The 25,233-nt window shown below is 39.9% G+C and overlaps 1 protein-coding gene across 1 annotated transcript; it reads left to right on the top strand.

The window, feature by feature from the left end:
* The first annotated feature begins 23,658 nt into the window (after window positions 1-23,658).
* LOC131994784 (homeobox protein HMX3) lies at window positions 23,659-24,360 on the top strand. Its single transcript, XM_059361666.1, has 2 exons — window positions 23,659-23,818; window positions 23,879-24,360. The coding sequence occupies exons 1-2, from the start codon at window positions 23,659-23,661 to the stop codon at window positions 24,358-24,360; spliced, it is 642 nt and encodes a 213-aa protein (XP_059217649.1).
* The last annotated feature ends 873 nt before the right edge of the window (window positions 24,361-25,233 follow it).

Raw genomic sequence — 25,233 nt, forward strand, 5'->3', positions numbered from 1 at the left:
GTACTGAAAGTGGGTATCAATTCTTGCTCTGCCCCCCAATACCTTTCATTTAAGCCCCACATTTACATAGTCGGTAAATATGCCTGATTTAGGGTGTTTTGGGGGGTGGGGTGGTTCCCCAATCTTTAAGCCCTTAAAATATATCAGCAACGTGCTCTATTCTCATACATTTGAAACCCATATTGCCATTGGCCTCGAAATTGGAAATCAAATTCGTATATATATATATATATATATATATATATATATATATATATATATATATATGTATATATATACATATCTTCTGTGTGAACATAATGCAACTACAAGCACTCTCCTTTATAAAAATCTAGATTTTGTTGGTAGTTGCTTGTGTAAAGCTCCAAATTGTACTGCCATATATTAAAAGAGATTTCAGACTACTGTTGAAGATTCTGACTGTCGTATTATGTGAGATGTCACTAGTGTCTGTGCTATCTTTTTTTCTAACACCGATTTCTCGGGAACAATACTATATAAAACCACCGAGTGTACCTTTTATTTATCAGAGAACCGAAAGCTTCTTACGTGTACAATTTCAAAGCCGTTGACCACAAGAAGGGGTAGTGGTCTAAAATGGGTTAAGGGCAGTTTTGAGGGCCAAATTACCCCACCGTGCGATGGTACACCCAATGCAAAGGTGTAAATGTATCACAATTTTAAGATCTTTTGGCTCATCCGTAGAGAAAGTAACATGTTGCACTTAGACTTGCCGAGATGTACGACTTTCAAAAAACCTGTAGTCTCCTGATATAAACCGTCAAGGTGTAACTGTATCCCAATTTTGTGAGGTCTAATTTAATCCCCAAAGAAAGTACAATTTTGTGCGTTTTTGTACCAGAATGTACGAAAAAAGTTTCTAGTCGTCCATTCTGTATCCCACATTTCAGGCTCTAGCGAAATCCTTAAGTACGTTACAGTACCTAAAGTCGTACTAAATGTAACTTTCCCATTTTCCGTACTTCTTTTTCTGCCCTATTGTTTAAGATGCCATTTGTGTCATTGTGAACTAATGTACGAATTTCTGAAAACTTTTCTAGTGGCCGATATATACTAGCATGGAGCACCCGTTTCCTAATTTTGAGAGCTTATGCTCAATCCGTAAAGAAAGTACCAATTTGTACAATTTTGTACCTAGATGTTCCAATTTCAAAAATCTCCTAGTCGCCCAATAAGTACTTGTCGATGTGTAACACTATCCAAATTTTGAGAGTTTTAGCTCAATCCGTAAGGAAAGTACTTTTGTTCATTTTCGTTTTTGTACCTACATGTACAAATTTCAAAACAATCTTTAAGTCGCCCGATATACTATATTGAGGAGTAACTATATCCTAATTTGAGAGCTGTTGTTCAACCCATAAAGAAGGTGCCATTTTGTACCTTTAAGTACCTTAATTTACGAATTTCAAGAAATTCTTCTAGTCGGGCAAATATACTCCCAGACCATGTTTATCGCCCTGAAAGGCCCGGAGGCCCGTTGGTAGAACTTTAATGTTGGTCACCTTGGTCCTACAATATTTGTTTAGGGCTGCCAAAAGCGCATTTATGGTCTGATTTTTTATTTGCTAAGGTTTGATTCTTCAGTCAAAAGTTATGTGAATTACAAATAAACAAATGTGAAAAAATTTAAATTTTTGGCATTTTTAGTCTCTATAAAGAAAATGCGACATAAACCTTTTTATGCAGAGAAAAAAGATTTAACGTAGTTGCATTTAAAACGAAATTTTTAGAATTTGTGTTGACTCTAGTAGGAGATATCTGAAGCACAGCATTGGCATTTTTGACGAAAGAACTAGAAAAAAAATTCTCAATACGCAAATCTGAAACTCTTAACCTGATAAAATATATTTGTTAACCCCAGGCGGTACCTAAATACTTGCCATCCAAGGATTGTGGTTTTTGCCCTGTAAGAGGATTTTGTATATTTAAGCCACGAAATGTGGGCAAAAATTATACTTATTTTTTTTTAGCAGATTTTTGTATATAACATACTGAAAAACTAGAACGATAAGTTTTTTGGTTTGATTTTATGATAATATCAGATAACATCGATTGGAATTGGTTTTTCAAAAATGTGTACATTTTAGGCTCATTTAGTAATTTATCTAAATTAACCAACCAAGATTTTATATTTCGATTTCGGCTTAGACTTCCTGTTGTAAAGCAAGTCCTGACACATATTTTATATATGTGTACTAAATGTGGACACATCGGCTTTTTTCCTTTACATTCTCGACAAATCACTTATACGGAAGACTTGAAAGAAGTAAAAATCAGTCTGCCAGTCTGCCATTTTTTTAATGAACTGAGATATCTCTGTGAAATTTTAAATATTGGGTTACCCAAAAAGTAGTTTTTGACAAAGTTTTTCAACGGCTTGTGACTCTGTAATTGCATTCTTTCTTCTGTCAGTTATCAGCTGTTACTTTTAGCTTGCTTTAGAAAAAAAGTGCGCGAAATTTTGTTTACATTTGTTTGTTTGGCGTCAATTTTAATATGGGTACCACATGTATTGAAAGAAATTCATTTAACAAACCGAACTAACGCTTATGATATGCACCTTAAACGCAATGAATTCGATCCGTTTTTAAAACGAATCATAACTACGTTAGTCGAAAACGATCATGGTCCAAGCATGGTGAACCAGCTCAAACCAGTTCAAAGGCTGATATCCGCCAAAAGAAGGTTATGCTGTCTATTTGGTGGGATTGGAAAGGTGTGGTATATTTTGAGCTGCTTCCAAGGAACCAAACGATTAATTCGGATGTTTACTAAAAACAATTGGACAAATTGAATACAGCCATCAAGGAAAAGCGACCAGAATTGGTCAATCGTAAAGGTGTCATATTCCACCAGGACAACGCACACATCTTTGGTCACTCGCCAAAAACTGAGTGAGCTTGGCTGGGAACTTTTGATGCATCCACCATATAGCCCTGACCTTGCACCATCAGACTACCATTTATTTCGTTCTTTGCAGAACTCCTTAAATGGTAAAACTTTAGGCAATGATGAGGCTATAAAATCGCACTTGGTTCAGTTTTTTGCAGATAAAGGCCAGAAGTTCTATGAGCGTGAAATACTAAATTTGCCAGGAAGATGGCAAAAGGTTATCGAACAAAATGGCAATTATATATTTGATTAAAGTTCATTCTAAGTTTTATTAAAAATGCATTTACTTTCTTTTAAAAATCCGCAATTACTTTTTTGTCAATATTTGTTAGACGAATGTGCGAAGACATTTGTGAAGCGATTTTTAATTTATATACCGATTTAGACAGCTTACAAAATGTACAATAATTTGCTGTATCATTTTACAATCCAATGGCGCCCTATCCCCGACCCGATGGAATCATTCATCGGTACCACTGAGTGTAACGAATATATGTTATCAAGTTGGAGGTTGCAGCCTTGCAGCTTTTGAGAACTCAAAGGGTTTTCTAGTTTTTTTTTTTTTTTTTTTTAAATTCCAATATTGTATTCCATGCATCTATAACTAGAGTCAAATACACACTAGAGCCCCTTTACAGTATAATAAGCTAAATTGAAAGCTTTAGATCAAAGTTTCTTTATAAAGACGAAACTATAAAATTACCTTTTTTGATCAAAATATTTCAAAAATTTTATTTTTTTCACATTTGTTGATTTGTAGCTCGCATAACTCGTGACCAAAGAACCAAACCTAAGCATAAAAAACAGCAATTATGTAGCAAATTTTGTCAGCTGCTTTTACAAACAACAATATAAAAGACAAGCCTCAGCGAAATTTTCAAAACAAAATTTGCAAGTCGAAATTCTTGGACACTATAAATGATATCCCGTAGGGTTTTTTTGAAGCAAATAAAAATATTGAATTTCGGACCATAAACGCGCTTTTGGCAGAAGGGACAAAACATTGTAAGACTGAGGTGACCAACTTTAAATTGGTACTTTCAATTAAAAAATTTGCTGAAATTGATACTTAAAAAGAATTTGTATTATTGATTAAAAATTTATTAACTCCATAAATCAATTATTGGAAAGTTGCCCTTTCTTTTAAGCAACTTATTTAGCCGGTTTAACAAAATAAATACTTGATATTTCTCACGTGAATTAAAAAACATTTTTTTTCATTGGATTACAATGCGTATAAAATATGAAATATATTGCTTAAATATATATATACATATATATATATATATATATATATATATATATATATATATATATATATATATATATATATATATATATATATATATATATATATTTATATATATATATATATATATATATATATATATATATATATATATATATATAATGCGTCCTTGGTTTCCCAGAACCGGCTTATGTCCGGCCACAATCGTTTGGTTCTATGAGACTTTAATGCACATCATGTTTCGTGGCATTCTCCCCTAGGTAACGACCAGCGGGACAGAGCAGATTGAATGATTACGAGAAGATGCAGCAGCTCGCCAGACATTTCCATTACATCCCCTGATATCCTGAGTGACGTATCCTGGCAATCCGTCATTTCTTTGGGATCAAACCACATCCCCACAATTCTCACCATCGACCGACAACCGGACTTCAAAACCTCTGGGCACCGGACGTTTATCAAACAGTGAACTGACGCCTCCCTCGAATGTGCTAGTTGCCGAGAGAAAATTCCAAGACATCATTAACGCATCAGCCGCTCGCTCTATACCAACCGCTCGCTTTATACCAGCCGTTAGAATACTCCATGTGTAGCCCAATTTCCCGGCATAGGAAGTGGTACTCGCAGACGAGCATGATGGGATTCGTGATATGGACGCCACTAACCCCAGAATCAGGGTGCTGAATCTGGAAATAAACAGGGCAGTCAACGAACATACACTGAAACAAGAGAAGGCCGATTGGGTCGGCTTAAGAGAGTGTACCAATCGACGCTTCAGTGAACTGACGCCTCCCTCGAATGTGCTAGTTGCCGAGAGAAAATTCCAAGACATCATTAACGCATCAGCCGCTCTCTTTATACCAACCGCTCGCTTTATACCAGCCGTTCGAATACTCCATGTGTAGCCCAATTTCCCGGCATAGGCAGTGGTACTCGCAGACGAGCATGATGGGATTCGTGATATGGACGCCACTAACCCCAGAATCAGGGTGCTGAATCTGGAAATAAACAGGGCAGTCAACGAACATACACTGAAACAAGTAAAAGCGTGCTAAGTTCGGCCGGGCCGAATCTTATATACCCTCCACCATGGATCGCATTTGTCGAGTTCTTTTCCCGGAATCTCTTCTTGGGCAAAAAAGGATATAAGAAAAGATTTGCTCTGCTATGAGAGCGATATCAAGATACGGTCCGGTTTGGACCACAATTAAATTATATGTTGTAGACCTGTGTAAAATGTCAGCCAATTCGAATAAGAGTTGCGCCCTTTGGGGGCTCAAAAAGTAAAATAGAGAGATCGACTTATATGGGAGCTGTATCGGGCTATAGACCGATTTAGACCATAATAAACACGTATGTTGATGGTCATGAGAGGATCCGTCGTACAAAATGTCAGGCAAATTTGATAATAATTGCGACTTCTAGAGGCTCAAGAAGTCAAGATCCCAGATCGGTTTATATGGCATCTATATCAGGTTATGAACCGATTTAAACTTTATTTGACACAGTTGTTGAAAGAAAAAATAAAAAACGTCATGCAAAATTTCAGCCAAATCAGATAGGAATTGCGCCCTCTAGAAGCTCAAGAAGTCAAGTCCCCATATCTGTTTAAATATGACAGCTACATCAGGTTATGAACCGATTTGAACCATACTTGGCGCAGTTGTTGGATATCATAACAAAATACTTCGTGCAAAAATTCATTCAAATCGGATAAGAATTGCGCCCTCCAGAGGCTCAAGACCCAAGATCGGTTTATATGACAGCTATATCAGGTTATTAACTGATTTGAACCATACTTGGCACAGTTGTTGGATATTGTAACAAAACACGCCGTGCAAAATTTCATCCCAATCGGATAAGAATTGCGCACTCTAGAGGCTCAAGAAATCAAGACCCAAGATCGGTTTATATGGCAGCTATATCAGGTTATGAACCGATTTCAATCATACTCGGCACAGTTGTTGGAAATCATAACAAAACACGTCGTGCAAAATTTCATGCCAATCGGATAAGAATTGCGCACTCTAGAGGCTCAAGAAGTCAAGACCCAAGATCGGTTTATATGGCAGCTATATCAAATTATGGACCGATTTAAACCATACTTAGCACAGTTGTTGGATATCATAACAAAACACGTCGTGCAAAATTTCATGCCAATCGGTTAAGAATTGCGCACTCTAGAAACTCAAGACCCAAAATCGGTTTATATGGCAGCTATATCAAAACATGAACCGATATGGCCCATTTACAATATCAACCGACCTACACTAATAAGAAGTATTTGTGCAAAATTTCAAGCGGCTAGCTTTACTCCTTCGGAAGTTAGCGTGCTTTCGACAGACAGACGGACGGACATGGCTAGATCGACATAATATGTCGCGACGATCAAGAATATATATACTTTATGGGGTCTCAGACGAATATTTCGAGTAGTTACAAACAGAATGACGAAATTAGTATACAATCCCCCATCCTATGGTGGAGGGTATAAAAAGGATGTCGTATTACGTAGAAAAAAATTACCCAACATTGGTTCAATAATTTTAATACGCCTTATGAAAATTTTCTGTTTTTATGAAAACTTTCTAAACTAGCTTATATACATAAAGTGGTTATGGAAATTTCCTTTAAGCTTTTACTTATAACAAGTTAAAAAAAAAATAATTCTAATCCGTGACATATCATACATATCATCACATCAATATTTCCTGAAGCTTATTACCATATATTTGTAGGATATGTCAGTATGAAGTGCACCATGTTATACAAGCAAGTTTAATAAAAAAAACGAGGAAACCGTTGTATAAAATTTTGGGAAGATTGGTCAATAAATGCGCTTGTAATGGGTCTAGGAGTTAAAATCGGACGATATATAGACATATATATCTGAACAGATTTCTATTTCTATAAATTTACCAGTAATATCGAGAGCCAAAAGAAAATCCTTCCTGTCGAATTTCGAGAGAATTGGCTCACAAATGACCATTTTATTGCTTTATTACTGCAAATCGGAAAAACATATAAATGGGAGCTATATCCAAATCTAATCCGATTTTTTCCAATTTCAATAGGCTTTGTCTCTAAGCCAAAAAACATGCCCATACCAAATTTGAAGACGATCGGATGAAAATTGCGACCTGTACATTATACACAAATTAACATGGACAGATGGACCGACAGACGGACATAGCTAAATCGATTCAGAAAGTGATTCTGAGTCGATCGATATACTTATCAATGGGTCTATCTCTCTTCCTTTTGGGTGTTACAAACTAATTCACTAAGTTATAATACCCTGTTCCACAGTGGTGGTGTAGGGTATAAAAATTTTAATTAGTGGGGAGTGAAATATGTTATACATGATCCTTTACATATTTGAATGCACTTTTATGACATTATCAAAACATCTTGTAAAAAATACACCCCTTTACAAAACAGTCAGCATATGTTGTTATGACTTTTTTCATACGAAACCAATTAAGTTTTTAGGAATATTTTACAACAAATACAAAAATGGTTGATAAATTTGTGTGTTTATTTAAAGGTGTAAAGTTTTAAAATGAACCAGTAAAAAGGCATTAAGTCCGGTAGGGCCGTATCCACCACCTTGAGTAAATATGTAAATCACCTTTCGTCATAATCCGGTGAAAATTGCATAATTTAGGTACCAATAGCAGCTACATCGAAATATGGTCCGATTTGGAACGAATTCGGCATGGACATTGAATGGTCTAATAAATACAAGGCACTGGTCAATTTGTAGAAATATAGACCGATTTGAGCCATATAGGACACGGATGTCAAAAAGCTTAACATTAGTCACTGTGTCAAATTTCAGAGAAATCGGATAATAAATGCGTCTTTTATAAGGCAAAGATCCTAAATCGGCAGATCGACCTATCACTCCACCGCTGGAGTGCCTCCTCCTTCTAATAGGGTGACTCTGGCAACGAGCGTTCGACTTTTTAGGCATCTTACCATTTTGGCAGTGAGTAGTAAATAATCCTCTGACCACTCTGACATTGAGTGGTTGACGATTTTTCGGCATTTCCATGTTGAGTGCTAGTCCTCCATCCTTCTCTTGGTCCACTCGGGCGGTGAGTGGCCGACTTCCTTTGCATTTTACCACTCTTGCGGCGAGCGTTTAGCTCTTGACATTTTCTTTTGGGATTTCTGTCATATTATACTTATCCAAACTATTCTCAGTTTGAATTCGTCTTCCCGACCCAAAGCCTGTCACCTCATGATTTCCGTCTTCTGTCTTAGCCGTGTGAATTCATCAATTCTCCCTTTATTCAAACTAGGAAGTCCTAATTTTCTAGAAGCTGATATCCCATTAAAGCATTAATACTCTCCCCCTTCGTTTCTATTCAACGAAGGAAGTTTTAATTTCTTGGGAAATGCTCGTCCTGAATTTGTTGGCACAAATATTCGATTTTCTTAATGGTCTTTTGCACTCTATGTGCAAAAATCATATGGTCATATGACAACCTTCCATTCGACTGAGTTCCTCTAAAAAATGCTTTTTCGAGTCCGTGAAGGATTCTCTCTACTTTGAAAATATCTCCCACTTATCCCACGACACACTAATTTTCTTTTTTTTATTTTTCCAAAATTCACTTTCACTTTGCAAATGTCCGTCAGATTCGATACGACAAACGTCACTGTTCATTTGCTTCTAGAATGTCACGGTCAGTATCACTTAAAAATAGTCAAATTACACTACAAGTGCCTATCACGTCGGGGTCACCAAAATGTGCAGCGCTTGCTTGCTGCACATCGAAAAGGGTGCAGGGAAAACATAAGTGTCTCCGTTGATGGTTGAAAAAGAATTCAATTTATTGTACTTACAAACAAACCTTAATACCTTATACATGCTTAAAATCCTAAATCTATACAATGCTTAATAACTAAGGACAGCAAATACAAAACAAATGTAGCCTATTTCCACACACAGAGAATTTTCACATAGTCAACTATTGTAGCTACCTGTATAAGATGAAACACACGCACTCTTAGATAAGACAAACAAAACATTTCAATGTCTGCTTCTCCATTAGTATCCTTACATGTGATCATTTTACGATCTAATTGTGGACATCCCTTATCTCAGTACATACTACAAACAAATGTTTAAGATTTGTTGACCTATCCTAAAACTAAAGTACAAAACTGTACAACGCGTGCTGTGTGGCATGTGGCACCGTCTTTTTGAAACTGCATATCATGCAAGTCAAGCTCTTGCATTTTGGGCAAAAAAAAGTTGGATATCATCTCACGGTAGCACTCACCATTTACAGTTTCGTTACGATTCGAAAGAAGTATCTTTGAAGAAGTACGGTCCAATGAAGCAACCAGACCATAAACCGCACCAAACTGTGACTTTTCTGGATGCATTGGTAGCTCTTGCAATGCTTCTGGCTGATATTTACTCCAAAATCGACAATTCTGTTAAGTTCCATACCCATTGAGTTAAAAATGAGCTTCGTCGTTTGTTAATAAAATTCAATAATTTTCAAGCGTTGTTCGTTTGTAAGACGATTCATGGTTAAATTATAGACCAAATTGAAGATGTTTGAGAGTGAAACAAAACACGAAACGTGCGTGAGCTATTTAAACCAGTGTTGCCAAAAAGATAATAGCTTAAAAAACCACCTCTTATATATGGATTTTTTTACTGTTGTATGTGCTTTGGTTATTTCGGCATTGGATAAAGAAATGTATTGGTTGAAACAAAATAGTTTGATTTTTTATGTCAACGGTTGCGGTCGTAAGAGTTCTTAAAAAAATGTGGTTTAGAAACAATAAAGGACACCAGGAATGACTCAATTGTGGAATGTGTTACAATATAATCGATTGGATGTGGAAGAAAAATAAATAAATCGTTGTGGCAGCCTGCCAACGGCGGAAACGAGTTGACCTTCTCTTAAATACTAATGAAGGTTGACCTTACAAGAGAGCTCATTGCACATCCAGAATATGGCTAAATGAATGAGATGTAATACATTTGTCTCTTTAGCTTGCTTCTTATACCCTACACCACCACCGCGGTACAGGGTGGTGTATCTATATCCGTCTGTCGAAATCACGAATGCTTTCGAACGAATAAAAATATCCGGTTGCAATTTTGCACTGATACTTTTTTTAGCGGTTGGTCATTGGGAATTGAAAATGGGTCATATCGGTTCAGATATGGGTATATCCCCCATAAAAACCGATCCCCAGTTTTAACTTCTTGAGCCCTTAAAGACTTAAATTTTCATCCGATTTGGCTGAAATCTTTTCCGGCTTCCAACATCTGCGCAAAGTATGATCCGAATCGGTCTATACACTGATATAGCCTCCATATTAATCGACCCCGGATTTGACAATACTCAACGAAATTTTTTAATTCGAAACAGCAAAAACGAGTTGACCTTCTCTTAAATACTAATGAAGGTTGACCTTACAAGAGAGCTCATTGCACATCCAGAATATGGCTAAATGAATGAAATGTAATACATTTGTTGTTGTTGTTGTTGTTGTAGCAGTTTATTGTGTACTATCTTTCGTCTGCTTGATTCTGTTGAGTGTCAAGACCCAGGAACTCCGCGACTAAGATGGGGTGCGTCCACAGGGATCTGGGTCTGAGTCGAGTGGGTCTGGCCGGGCAGTTAAACAGGTGACGTGTATCGTGCGGTCCCTGGTTACATACATACATCTTGCACGTCGGCATCAATCCTAGCTCTGTGGGAATTGAGGCGGCTGCATCTGCCGGAACGTAATTGAGCCAGAATCACTCTGGTTTGCCGGGGGAGGTCGATTTCTTCGGGTGCAATGGGTGGCGGTCGTTCTCCAAGGACTACATTCACCCGGTAGCCAGTTAACGCGTCTGCTACCGTGTCTGCATGAATGTTGTTCAGACCCGCTTGATATGCCGCTTGATCTAGAGGTTCTCTCTTGTAGCGCTGGACCTCACGCTCTAGATCATGTAGATCTACCTTAAGGCTTCTGGGCGGTGGGTATCTATCCACAAGATGATGATTTGGATGATTTCTGCGATAACAGCCCAAAAGGTATTGCTTAGACAGCATGTAGTTATGTCTTCGCACTGGTAGGATCTTTGTCTCCTGGTGGAGGTGGTCCACATGAGAACTAAGGAGGCAGCCCGTCGCAGTTCGGAGGGCGGCATTCTGACAGATCTGAATATTATTCCACTGCGTGTCACAAAGCTGACGTGACCACACTGGCGCTGCATAACTTACCACAGACCGGCCAATTGCTTTGTACGTGGTCAACAAGGTTTCTTTGTCTGCACCCCAAGTGCTGCCAGCGAGTGACTTGAGAACCTTGTTTCTACTTTTGACTTTATTGCAGATTGCTGTGGCATGTGGGGAGAAAGTGTAGGAGCTGTCAAATGTGACGCCAAGTATTTTGGGACACTTGATGGTCGGAATCAATTCTCCATCGACCATCACAGTCAGCTCAGAATTCACCTCACGCGTATTTGTAGTGAACAGTGTGGCTGAAGATTTGGTGGCGGATATCTTCAGATTTCTTGCAGCGAAATATGAGGCAAGCTCGTTGAGGTAGACGTTCAACCTATCGCAGATGTCATCAATGGGAGGGGGGCCTGATGCCAAGATCGTACAGTCGTCCGCATATGATACGATCTCTATGCCGTCTGGAGGAGGTGGGATGGAGGATAGGTAGAGGTTAAACAGAGCCGGAGATATCACCCCGCCTTGGGGAACTCCCTGTTTCACTCTACGGTGTTTTGACTTCTTATCCCTAAATTCCACAAATGACTGGCGGCCACACAGATAATTCGCGACCCAACGTTTAAGGCCTGGCTGGAGGGACGTGTTGGCGATGTCCTCAAATAATTTGGCATGGCTGACCGTGTCGAATGCCTTCGATAGGTCCAATGCCACGAGGACCGTCCTATCACATGGCCTGGGTTGATTGAAGCCACGGCAAATGTGTGTGGTGATGGCATGCAAAGCTGTTGTTGTGCTGTGCAGTCTCCGAAATCCGTGTTGATGCTCGGCGAATGGAAATTCTCCTACGAGGCTCGGGAGGAGTAATGCCTCAAGCGTCTTAGCCCCTGGTGAGAGAAGGGAGATCGGTCTGTACGACTCCCCCAATCTCGGGTCTTTACCAGGCTTCAGTAGCGGGATCACTCTGCCCATTTTCCAGACATCGGGAACTATAAGAGTGTTCAATGACAGGTTAAGGACAGTGGTAAGGTACTCAACTCCAGGTAAATCCAGATTCTTCAGCATCAATGTAGAGACTCCGTCGGGGCCCAACGCCTTGGAAGATTTGGCGCCACGGATGACATTCGTAACTTCGCCCACGGTAAATTGTGATGGCTGTTCATCGGCTCGGAGAACACGAATACGGCGAATGGCTCTCCTCCTTGCCCTGTCTCTCTCGGGATGCACGATAAATTGACGGTTGAACAACCTGGCGCATCTCTTCGGATCAGTCACGGTTAACTCGCCAAAAGTGACTGAGGTCCTGTCGTCCCGTCTACCGGGGTTCGAGAGAGACTTAACAGTGGCCCACAATTTGCCTGCACCGGTGCCTAAGTTACATTGCTCCAAGTGTTCCAGCCACAAATTCCGCTTATGTTCGTTGACTACCCTGTTTATTTCCAGATTCAGCTCGCTGATTCTGGGGTTAGCGGGGTCCATAGCACGAATCCCATCACGCTCGTCTGCGAGTACCACTGCTTGCGCCGGGAAATTGGGTCGCACTTGCGGTATTTGACCGGCTGGTATAAAGCGAGCGGCTGCTGCGTTGATGATGTCTCGGAATTTCCTCTCGGCCACAAGCACATCAGAGGGGGGTGGCAGTTCATTGAAGCGGCGATTGGTATACTCTCTGAAGCCAGTCCAATCGGCCTTCTTGTAGTTGATGAACGTTCGGCGCTCAGAGGTTATGAAGTCGGGTGGTCGGTCGATGGTGAGGATTATGGGGAGGTGGTCTGACCCCAAAGAGATGACGGCTTGCCAGGATACGTCACTCAGGAGATCAGGGGATGCGATTGAGATGTCTGGCGAGCTGCTGCACCTCCTCGTAATCCTAGTGGGGGCATCCTCATTCACCGTGCAAAACGTGGAGCTATCTATCTGCTCTGCCAAAGCTATGCCACGCTGGTCGTTGCCTAGGGGAGAATGCCATGACGAGTGATGTGCATTGAAATCCCCCAGAACCAGACGACTATGGCCAGATAGCAACCCACTTATGTCGGGGCTGAAGGCCTGGCCATTAATCGGGACACAGCTGCCAACCGGCGGTATATACACGTTGTATATCTCTATCTCGGCAGTACCAGACCTGACTGCTACCCCCATACATTCCATGTATGGGTCACTAGCGTCAAGCGCAGGCGAGATAGGTCTATACTGCACGGAATGGTGTATAACGAAGGCCAATCCCCCACCTCCATTCCTTGAGCGATCCTTACGTAGCACATTGTAGCCGTGACAACTGTGCAAGCTGCAGGTGTTAGTCAGCTTTGTCTCCTGGATCGCTGCGACCGATATGCTCTTCCGACTCATAAAATCTACAATCTCATCAATCTTGCCTCGCAGTCCATTGCAGTTTAACTGCAGGAACGATACATTTCCCGACACTGGCCTGGCAATAGTAGGGCTAGGGTGCTGTCTTTGCATAAATTGCCGTACGGAGAGGTCGGGGGGGTCACATAGTCCGACGATGAGGACGCCGAAGGCGACGACGGCGACGCTTGTGACCCACTGCTGGCTATGTTCGCACAGCACCTAGCGACATAGCCAGTATGACTATACTCCCGTAGCGAAGTTAGGCCAGAGCAAGAACGGAAATGTACCCACTCCAAGCACCTGTTACACCTCACCGACACTGACCGATGATGAAGGCGGTTCTGGCAAACGGAACAGAACCAGGGTCCGGGGTTCTTTTCAATCCCGGCACGGACCAAAAGCATACGGAGAAGGCACTCCGGGATGTGCCTCTCCCATGACGAAAAAAGACGAACACGTACACTGAGGCGGCAGCCCTTGCCGATGAAGATTCCATCGGGTCAATCCGGTACGTACAACCGGCTGCCATGGGATAGGTAATACATTTGTCTCTTTAGCTTGCTTCTTATACAGGGTGGTGTATCTATATCCGTCTGTCGAAATCACGAATGCTTTCGAACGAATAAAAATATCCGGTTGAAATTTTGCACTGATACTTTTTTTAGCGGTTGGTCATTGGGGATTGAAAATGGGTCATATCGGTTCAGATATGGGTATATTTTAACTTCTTGAGCCCTTAAAGACTTAAATTTTCATCCGATTTGGCTGAATTCTTTTCCGGCTTCCAACATCTGCGCAAAGTATGATCCGAATCGGTCTATACACTGATATAGCCTCCATATTAATCGACCCCGGATTTGACAATACCCAACGAAATTTTTTAATTCGAAACAGCAAAAATGTTTGCTAAAACAACAGTTTTTGTTTGCTAAAAAAAGGGAATGCAGACGTTGCTGCTGCTTCAGCAAATACAGAGCTGCCGATTTAGCAAATATTTCGTACTGCAATTTCAGCAAACAAAATCTGCTGTTTTAAATACAAAAGTCTGCTAAAATATTGAAAAAAAATATTTGCTGAAATGAATATAATGTTTGCTTCTCATTTTATCCCATTATTTATGTTTGTATTTTATGGCCTGTCATGTGTTTTGATTACTTTGGGCATTTTTTTTCCAAATGGAGTCCAGCTATTTACCATGAGAAATTACGTTGGAAGGGAAGATTTTATTTTGTGTAATATTACTGACAACGAATTACCTGGTCAACAGATCCTTGTACATATGACATAGCATCTATTGGTGGGTGGTTAAAGTTGCTTGTCAATTTTATTGCTCTGTTAATTTACTCATAACCTTAGATGCTACTTATGGCTATTTCCCACGAAAAAAGAATATGGAATTTAAATTGCTCCGGCTCCTTAATGGGATGTTCATGGTCAAATTTGCATTTGCAAACATTCGCTGAGGCACACATTTCCAATGCTCTACTTGTCATCATCTCAGTCAGGAAACTTACTCAAATCTCCCTTTTCCCATTTTTATAGTTTTATTGGACTACACTCAAGCAAATTGTTATTAAAAACAGCAAAAATCTTTGCGAAAACAGTAGTTTTTGGCTGCTGAAAATGGAAAATCAGGCATTATTGTTGTTTCAGGAAAGAGAGGGCTGCTGAATTAGCAAACATTTCGTGCAAATCTGCTGAAAAAAAATTGTATGCTCCATTTTATGCCTGTTACTTGTTTTGAGTGCTTACGGCATTTTTTTAGAATTTTGTTGGAAATGTTGTTGGCTTATAATTTATGGAATATTACTGTAAAGAAGCTACCTCATCCATCCATTGGTATACACTTCGAAATGTGGCTGAGCTACCTCGCATTTTTGTACCTAATTTTAAAGAAAAACGATAATGGAAAGTATTCGTTCAGTTGTGGTTATAAACGTCCACTGAGACACACATTTACAAAACAGCAGGGATTTTCAACAAACATCAGACTTTTCAGCAGTATGCCTGCTGCTCTGAAATTCCAGAACTACTGCTGTAATAGCAAAACTGCTGCTACGATAGCAGCAAAATTAACAACTAATACTCAGCAGACAGTGTTTGCTATTTTCTGTTTTTCTATGAGTGTATGATTCAATGCTACTGACATATAAATATCTCCGTTTGCGTACTGGTAAATATCTCATTCTAAAAAGTTCTTAACTTTAAATCTCCATGTGCCAATATTTTTTTGTAAATTTTTGGCAACCTATCTCAACGGCATTGGTTCCTTACTGTCCCTTGGTCCTAAGTATTGCAACAGCACTTGTATGCTAACTTTCTTTCCATTTTGGGCCACCTATCACAAAATCATTTGTACCTTGCTGTCCCTTGATAATAAATACAAATACACCACTTGCGTGCAATGCAACAACAACGTTTTGTCCTTTGATTTCTATCCCCTGCTGTAGTATGTTGTTGTTTGTTTATTGAAACCCCTTTTTATAGCTTTTTGCATTGTTGGGTATAGTTGCTTGAAACTCTTTTTATTGCTATCAATTGAATATTGTTCTCATTACAAGTTTTTTGCCAGTTAGGGCAAAGATCATTAAATTTCACAATTTTTGTTTGTTTCTCTTTCGAGACGAGCTCGATGTTCGGAGATTTTCATTGCAAATGGAAAACGAAAGCCAGAGATCGCAACACCCACCAACCACTATTGGACGCGTTTCGTCTTTGGTTAGAAGACTTTTCGACTGTATTAGGTGTGATGGCCTGTTGTTTTACATACCACGCCTGTTTTGAAGAATGGGGAATGTTATTTATGTTTGTCTGATACTACCGATTACGTGTTTTGATTATTTTATGTATTTTTTCTGGTTACGATCACAAACAAATTCTCTTTAGTTTACTCTCCTTGCAACAAACCCAATACTGCCATACTGCTGTCCTGAATTTGCAAACAATTAATTTTGCTGCTTCAATATCAGTGAAGTTAACTACTAACAGTCAGCAGACATTGTTTGCTACAACAATAATAAAAATTTCTGAAATCGATAATTCTAATTGAATTCTACTGTTCTCAAACGGCAATATTTTTTAATCTATCCCACTGTGTGTTGCTCGATTACGCCTTCATTTTTTTGCAAGAAACATTAAAAATTGCCATCAAAAAAATATGATTTTTGGCTTCTTATTAAAAGTACAAACACTAAAATGCTTTCCATGACTTGATCGGAAATAACATCTGTTTTTAGAAATTATTTCAGAATCTCTTTGGTTTGAAATAAAAAAAAATCACTTTTCGAGTTAAGGCTAAGTTAATTTATATTTTTTCTCTTTGCAAGTAAAAAGAAATGAAATCTTAGAATACGTTTTCTTCAAATCAATTCTTTTCGTGCTATGCCCTCGAATTCAGTCGTTCAGCGTCTTTGGCAGCCAAGCTAACCTCTGCGCTACGGAGGTCTCCAATCTACAATATATGGCTGCTATATTCAAATATGATTAAATCTGCATCACAATTTTCGCCAATACATATATTTTTATTTCTGAGGATGAGTACAGAAGCGTACAGAAGCCCATTATGACAGGATCTAACGAATCTTGTTAGGACGAACTCCCGACAGAATCAGAAGACGAGGCTAACACAACAATGGTAGAAATTCTGAATCCTGACTATGGTCCGGTTTCTACAGATAAATATTCACCATTGTAAGGCAGCTTCGGTGGCACTAAAGGTCCTCCTGATGGCAGGGGGATTCGACGTGGTTCTTATCTAGGAACCACGGGTTTGTGGAGGATTGGAATGCCGGGATTTAAACTATTCAAGGGTACGAGGAATGGGTGACACAGAAGAAGCCGCTTCTGCAGGGAAGAAGATCCGCATTGTAAAAAGTGATGCTAATGCACATCAACAGATATGGGGAAGGTGGGATATAAGCGAAGAAGGCCACCATAGCGCAGAGGTTAGCATGTCCGACTTTGACGCTGAACGCCTGGTTCGAATCCTGGCGAAACCATCAGAAAAAAATTTCTGCGGTGGTTTTCCCCTGCCATTTAAAACTTCTCTTAAAAGAGGTGTCGCGCTGCGGCACGCCGTTCGCCCTGGCTATTAAAAGGAGGCCCCTTATCATTGAGCTTAAACTTGAATCGGACTGCACCCATTGATATGTGAGAAGTTTGCCCCTGTCCCTTAGTGGAAAGTTCATGGGCAAAACAGCGACCGCCATGGTGGACCCCAGAACTGCTTGGTCTAAGGAAGTACGGCAGAAATCTCTTCAACATAGCGAAAACGATTGGGACGTCTCTAAGGCTGAGCTAAGAAAATACATGAGCAAGCTGAGAAAGGCACCGAAAGAAATCCTGGATGGGATTCTGTCATGCATTGGGCATATACTGCAGTTGTCAGACCTATAATGCAATATGGTGTGTGGTCTGGTGGATGGCGTTTTAAAGGTGCACCTTCAGTTTAATACTCAGCGGGATCTAAAGGTTGGCTTGTTTATGCATTACAGCCGCACTGAGGACGACACCATCTGTTGCACTGAATTTAATGCAACACCGAATTTATCTGGACATAGTGGAGGGCAATTGCAGCGACCACTGCTGTGAGGCTAAGGGAGCTTTCTCTTTGGTCATGCGGCGTCTACGGAAAATGTGTTGTCCTTAATACAATGTTTCGAGCAGTGAGGATTACACGTAGCTTGAGCTGCTTTTTGATAAAAAGTACTACTCCAAATAAAGCCGATTGGAAATACGATATCCATGCAATCCCATGGCAGCGGGTTGTATGTACCGGATTGACCCGATGAATTCCTTCATCGGCAAGGGCTGCCGCCTCAGTGTACCACACACTGCTACTACAACACCAACGATATCCGTGATTAAAAAAGATACACAGTTTTCTATACGGATAGTTCCAAAGAAGACGATTTGGTATCGAGAAAGTTACTCGACCACGGCAGAGTGTAACAAGTAGACAACTTTGCAATTAAAGAAGTATTGGAATGGCTAGGATATTGTTATAACGGCATAAATATCTTCTCAGACAGCCAGACAGCCGTTAATTTTTTTCATTTTCAGCCGATTATTGAAATAAAAAAATTGTTTAATTATGGAAAAATAAAATGTTTTCTGTGTCGCAGTCGTAGGAAGCTATATGTTTCCTGAAGTATATCTCCAAGAATGTTGAAAAACTTTTCCTTTTAGTAATAATATTTTTTGATGGCTTTATTCAAAAGTAAAGAAAACAGTACAGCTCTGTTAGTAAGCAAACTATTAATTAACTTTCTTACGGCAGTGTCGATACCTAGGAACTCCAGCTCCTTTATGATTGACGTCGGTTTAACATTGTTGAAAGCACATTCAGTGTTAAGAAATACTACCATTGTGTATTCCTTGACAGTGAGAGAGTCCTCTATGTAGCCGACAAAGTCATCTAGGACTGTTTCAGTAGACTTGCCCTTACTATATGCATGCCGTTACCAAGACGTGCGATTCCCTGGTATCACTGCCCTAAGATATGTTTTTATCAACCTCCATAAAGTAGAGGTTTGCACGTGAGCCGTGTCACACGTGAATCACGTGATTCGTGAGTGAGATCCAAATCAAATCACAACTCACGAAATACTCACGACTCACTCGACACTCACGAGACGCTCATGACTCACGAGAAAATCACGGTTAAAGTTGAAAAAATAACGAAAACAAAAGGTTTTCATGCTCTCAAATCATACGGTATTTTAACGTACGAATCAGTTTACAGATGCATAACAATGAAAAGATCAAATAATTGGTTATGCAGAGCTGGTTATTTAGTTTTGTTCGTTCAAACGCTGTATGGTTTGAGACTCGCGAGAAAAAAATTGTTATTCGCTTCATGGAAAAATATTTGTTTAACCGTGAAGCGTGAGAGTTCGTGAGCAACATTTTTTTCTCGTGAGCGTCAGTGGAAAATCACTCAGCATAAGTGGAAAATCACTGTTGAATCTTCAGCATAAACGAAAAAACTGTACTTATATTAAAGGTTCGAGCCAAAGATAAGCAAACCTAATTTAAAGATATGAAAACATTTCCCTTGGTGAAAGATATTTGTATACTCTCCAACATAGGATGGGAGTATACTAATTTCGTCATTCTGTTTGTAACTCCTCGAAATATTCATCTAAGACCCCACAAAGTATATATATTCTTGATTGTCATGACATTTTAAGTCGATCTAGCCATGTCCGTTCGTCTGTCCGTCCGTCCGTCTGTCTGTCGAAAGCACGCTAACTTTCGAAGGAGTAAAGCTAGCCGCTTGAAATTTTGCACAAATACTTCTTATTAGTGTAGGTCAGTTGGGATTGTAAATGGGCTATATCGATCCACGTTTTGATATAACTGGCATATAAAGCGATCTGGGATCTTGATTTCTTGGGCCGCTAGAGGGCACAGTTCTTATCCGTTTTGGCTGAAATTTTGCATGAGGTGTTTTTTTATGGCTTCCAATAACTGTGCTGAGTATGGTTGAAATCGGTCTATAACCTGATATAGCTGCCATATAAACCGATCTGGGGTCTTGACTTCTTGAGCCACTAGAGGACAAAACTTTTATCCGATTTGGCTGAAATTTTGCACAACGTGTTTTGTTATGACTTTCAACAACTGTTCTAGGAATAGTTCAAATCGGTCTATAACCTGATATAGCTTCCATATAAACTGATCTGGGGTCTAGACTTCTTGTGCCTCTACGGGTAGAAATTCTTATCCGATTTGGCTGAAATATTGTATGATGGTTCACATCGGTCCATAACCTGATATAGCTGCCATATAAACCGATATGTGGTCTTGACTTCTTGAGCCACTAGAGGGCGCAATTATTATCCGATTTAGCTAAAATTTTGTACAACGGTTTCTCTCATGACCTTTAACATACGTGTCGAATATCGGATTGTAGCCTAATACAGCTCCCCTATAAACCGATCTCCCCATTTTACTTCTTCAGCTCCTAAAGTGCGCAATTCTTACTAGATTTGGCTGAAATTTTATACAATGGCTTCTACTATGGTCTCCAATATTCAGTTCAAATATGGTCCGAAATAAACCATTACTTGATATTGTTCCAACAACATAGCAATTCTTTTCTTTTATCCTTTGTTTGCCTTAAGGGATACCGTGGCAATAACTCGACAAATGCGATTCATGGTGAAAGGTATATAAGAACCGCCCAACAACTTCCGTTGTCCTATGGAGAGTCTCCCGGGAAATGTGTATCAATGAGTTGTTCTAGTGTTTCTTCACAAGAAATTGTCCTTAATTCTCTGACATCTGAATGTATCTTACCTGAATAGGTGGCGAGGATAGGATATTCGTTAGTCTAGAGGACTCAGATGTTTTCTGAGTTTTTTCAACTAGCCCTTGTATTTCCTTAGCTCAGCCTTATAGACATTTCAGTCGTATTGTGCCTTTGTGGATTTCGCCCTGTTGGCCAACCTGTTCTGGGGTCACCATAGCGGTTCCTTTTTGTCCGTTGTCTGGGCCGTAGGAGTCAGCATTGCCGACATAAGCGAGTCATTTAGGGCCTTTGTGATTATGTCTATATTCTCCGCAGTTTCTTTACTTTTCAGGTTTAGAGGGGATAGACGGGGAGAATGTGTGCCAAAATTTATCCCAATCCGCCTTTCTTCTGTTTAGCCGAGGAACCACCTCTATAGTATTTTCTCCAAGGCTAAAAATTATACAACGATAAGCAGAGAAGTTAACATTAAGAACCTCTTACCTGTTCCTGGTAATAAAGGTCAGTTTATTTCATTTTTACAAATCTCCAGATTGCAACTTATAATATACTCGATAAACAGCTCACCCCTTTATTTGATAAACGAACTTCCCCATATGTGGTTGTTGTTGCTGTAGCGGTTTGTTGTGTTCTATCTTTCGTCTGCTTGACTCTGTTGAGTGTCAAAATCCAGTAACTCTGCGACTAACATGGGGTGCGTCCACAGGGATCTGGTTTGAATCGAGTGGATCTGGCTGGACAGTTAAACAGGTGACGTGTATCGTGTGGTCCCTGGTTACAATCGGGACATACATCTTGCACGTCGACATCAATCCTTGCTCTGTAGGAGTTGAGGAGGCTGCATCTGCCGGAATGTAATTGAGCCAGAACTACTCTGGTTTGCCGGGGGAGGTCAATTTCTTCACCTCCCCCGGACTACATTCTCCAAGGACTATATTCACCCGGTAGCTATTTACCGCATCTGCTACCGAGTCTGCATGAATGTTGTTTAGAATTGCTTGATATGCCATTAGATCGACAGGTTCTCTCTTGTAGAGCTGGACCTCCCGCTCTAGATCATGGAGATCTACCTTCTATCCACAAGATGATGATTTGAATGGTCTCTGCAATAACAGCCCAAAAGGTATTGCTTAGACAGCATGTAGTTATGCCTTCGCACTGGCATCACACAATGAGGCTCTTTTTCCCCTGCAGAAGCGACTTCAACCAACAATTTAAGGCTTAAAGGCCATTCCTCGTAGCATTGAGTAGTTTAAATCGATAAATTCTTAGTCCACAAACCACTCCTCCACACACCAATGGTGTGAAGAAGTCCTGCCATCAGAAAGACCTTTAGTGCCGCCAAAACGGTCTTACAATGGACTATACAACCGGACCATAGTCAGGTTTTAAAATGTCCGCCACTGTTGCGTTAGCATCGTTGTCTGAGTCCACGAGGAGTTCATCCTTACAAGATTCAGCAACAACTTCTGAGTCATTTCCTGATTCCCCAACCCCACCGGTTTTATACACCTTCAACTTGTTGAATCCGTAAAATACAACTCCTTCAGACAGCAAGAGTTTGGTAGGAATACTGCATGCTCAGATTGCCATCAGGCTTATCCAACCTTCCAGGCGATGATTAAGTCTCTCAAATATCGACTTCCGATCTGAAGGACTGCTTGGCATGCGTGTGTCATTGGTCGAGAAGGAATATATTTCCACTTGGTGTACCTGGCAAAATCTCGCGAATCTTTTTCAATGCGCAACGATACATGTCAATTGAACGTTGATCTCCGAAAGCAATTGGTTTGTATCGACCCAGATACCAACCTGCAACGTCACAAACTGAAGGAGGTCCAGGCAATTCCCGTTAGTATACAGTTGACAGTCCGTTGATTATCCCACTCTAGTTGTTTCTAGGTATGCAGCCCTGTTCTTTTCCCTTGTCAACAATTACCATCACCAAACTATCCTTAGCGACATTGGCAAAGATTCTTGAAGGTTCAAGTTCTTTTGGGGATGGGTTGCCCTCCAGGTGTAGCTTTTGAGTTAGCCTGTGCTGCAAATCTCCAAACCCAAACAGAGGGAGCCTCTCTCCTTACCAGCAAGAGCTTTGGGATAATTTGCACCAAGCCTCTGAATAAACCTTAGAGCGCAACACCTTTTATTGTTCCAACCTCTTAAATAGCGTATTGGTTTGCTGGTAAAGGCCGATGGCCTAGGCAAATTATAGGCATGCGAAGATAAAGACTCGAACCGGGTGTCTTCGTCAACAGCCCCAGCTGACCAGTCGTCTGTCAGCTAATGGAGCCCGGCGCAGAGGTTCCACTAGTCGAGGTCTCAGACCGTAGCAACATGCTACGGTCTAATACCATCACCGCATCTGCTGGGCCTTTGGAGTCCATTCTAAGCCTACTCCCTGGCTCTTGATCTGCCGCTCCACTGATAACATACACAGATCATTAATTGTCCAATCGATAACACTATCGTAGCTATCCATGAGTGCCTTAAATTTTTGTCCGTAATAGCAAAATGTCCGCTTCACTCAATGGTTATGAATAAGCTTCGTTATCTACAATTTTTTGGAGTGAAACTCATTTATATTTTTATTTGAGTTACATTTCTATACAGTTCTGAAAATGTTTTTAGTTTTGATTAAAGTATAGTGCAATAACCTATTGTAATTTTCAGCACCAATTGATGTTATGTATTTTCCAAGATCAACGACCCATATTGCAAACTGCCTAACCTATCATAGTGATTTGAACACGGCACCTAATATTTATTCGAATTGGTTGGGATGGCACACAGCTTCTAACCTAGTAGCGCCTTTTAATTGTAACCACCAGTTGGTTGGACTGCAAGGTAAGTGATTTAAGTGCATTTTCAGTGAAACAAACGCTATATTTTGGTGTTTCTTTTCAGCAAAACGATTCAGAAAGCAAGGAATAGAACGAAAGCCTAGACAAGCATATAGCGCTAAGCAGCTGGAACGACTGGAAAGTGAATTTAAAGAAGACAAATATCTTAGTGTTAGCAAACGTGTGGAACTTTCAAAATCATTAAACCTCACAGAAGTTCAAGTCAAAACTTGGTTCCAAAACAGACGAACTAAATGGAAAAAACAACTAACGTCCCGCCTTAAAATAGCTCATCGACAAAACATTTACGAAAATTCTGTTTACCTGAAAACGGCAGCGGCGGCACCTAATTTTCTACCCACACCATCCACCCAAGCAATATCACCATTTCTTCCTCCGTATTATGTCTCCGCACTCTGCCTTAACAATCATCCCTGCAATTTATCTGTAAATACAAGAAAAGAGATGACCCCACCACAGTGTGTTTTATCACAAAGCTTAAATAAGACATCTCCTAGTATACATCATTATTCCAATATGCTGTAGTTAAATAAAAAGTCTTTGCCACAAACAAAATGTTTTTATCGGGACTTTCTAATTGCGTTGTAAACACGCGCTGAAAAAACAGTTGGCCCAAAATTTAAAACTTTTCCTTTTTCCTAGAATTTTAGGAATAAAAACGAGACAAAGAACCAACACTTTAAAATAAAGATGCTATCTTGAAATTTAATTTCCTATTTACTAACGGACATGACAATACGTTTTAAATTTTGATGACTGATTGATTCTTATTTTACTTAATATATGACTGTCGCATTATTATTTTTTGAAAAAAAAAAAACTATATTTAACTTATCATCTAAACCCAAAAAATTAAACATTTAAAGACGCCCCTGTATGTAAGGCTATTTAGCGTCTTTAACTACGGTTCACTGCTGTCTAATCCCAAGGTCAATTTCCTAAAGTTTAACGCTATTTTTTACCATCATTTTAGATTTTTGTCTTTAATACCAAGGCGCAAAGTTAGGTTAGGTTGAAAGAGGGTGCAGATATTAATCCGCCCCATGCCACTATGGACATACACCTAAGCCAGTAATCGGCTTGTTATGCGCTCTAAGAACTATTAAGTAACCTCTAAAAAGAAAATTTTAAGTTAGGAATTCCGTGCTACTTACATAATCCTTAATTGTTTTCACTACCACTCCCCTAAGTTGGTTCATGTCTGGAATTGTGTCTCCACCTAAGTGCCATTATCTGTTAGACGCCAAAAGCCGGGCAGTGACAAAGGAAATGCTCCAACGTCTCATCATCTTCCCCGCATGTCCTACACATGCTATCACTTGCCGCACCGATTTTACATATGTGAGCTCATAGTCCTATGTGTCCTGTTATGATACCAATAGCTATACTGACCTCCTT

Source organism: Stomoxys calcitrans, chromosome 2, assembly GCF_963082655.1.
Source record: "Stomoxys calcitrans chromosome 2, idStoCalc2.1, whole genome shotgun sequence".
Classification (NCBI taxonomy): Eukaryota; Metazoa; Arthropoda; class Insecta; order Diptera; family Muscidae; genus Stomoxys; species Stomoxys calcitrans.

Excerpts from the sequence above, each read along its gene's own strand:
- LOC131994784 (XM_059361666.1), top strand. The coding sequence starts at position 23,659 with ATGTATTTTCCAAGATCAACGACCCATATTGCAAACTGCCTAACCTAT. Across the intron at positions 23,819-23,878 it reads CCAGTTGGTTGGACTGCAAG|CAAAACGATTCAGAAAGCAA; the intron begins GTAAGTGATTTA and ends GTTTCTTTTCAG.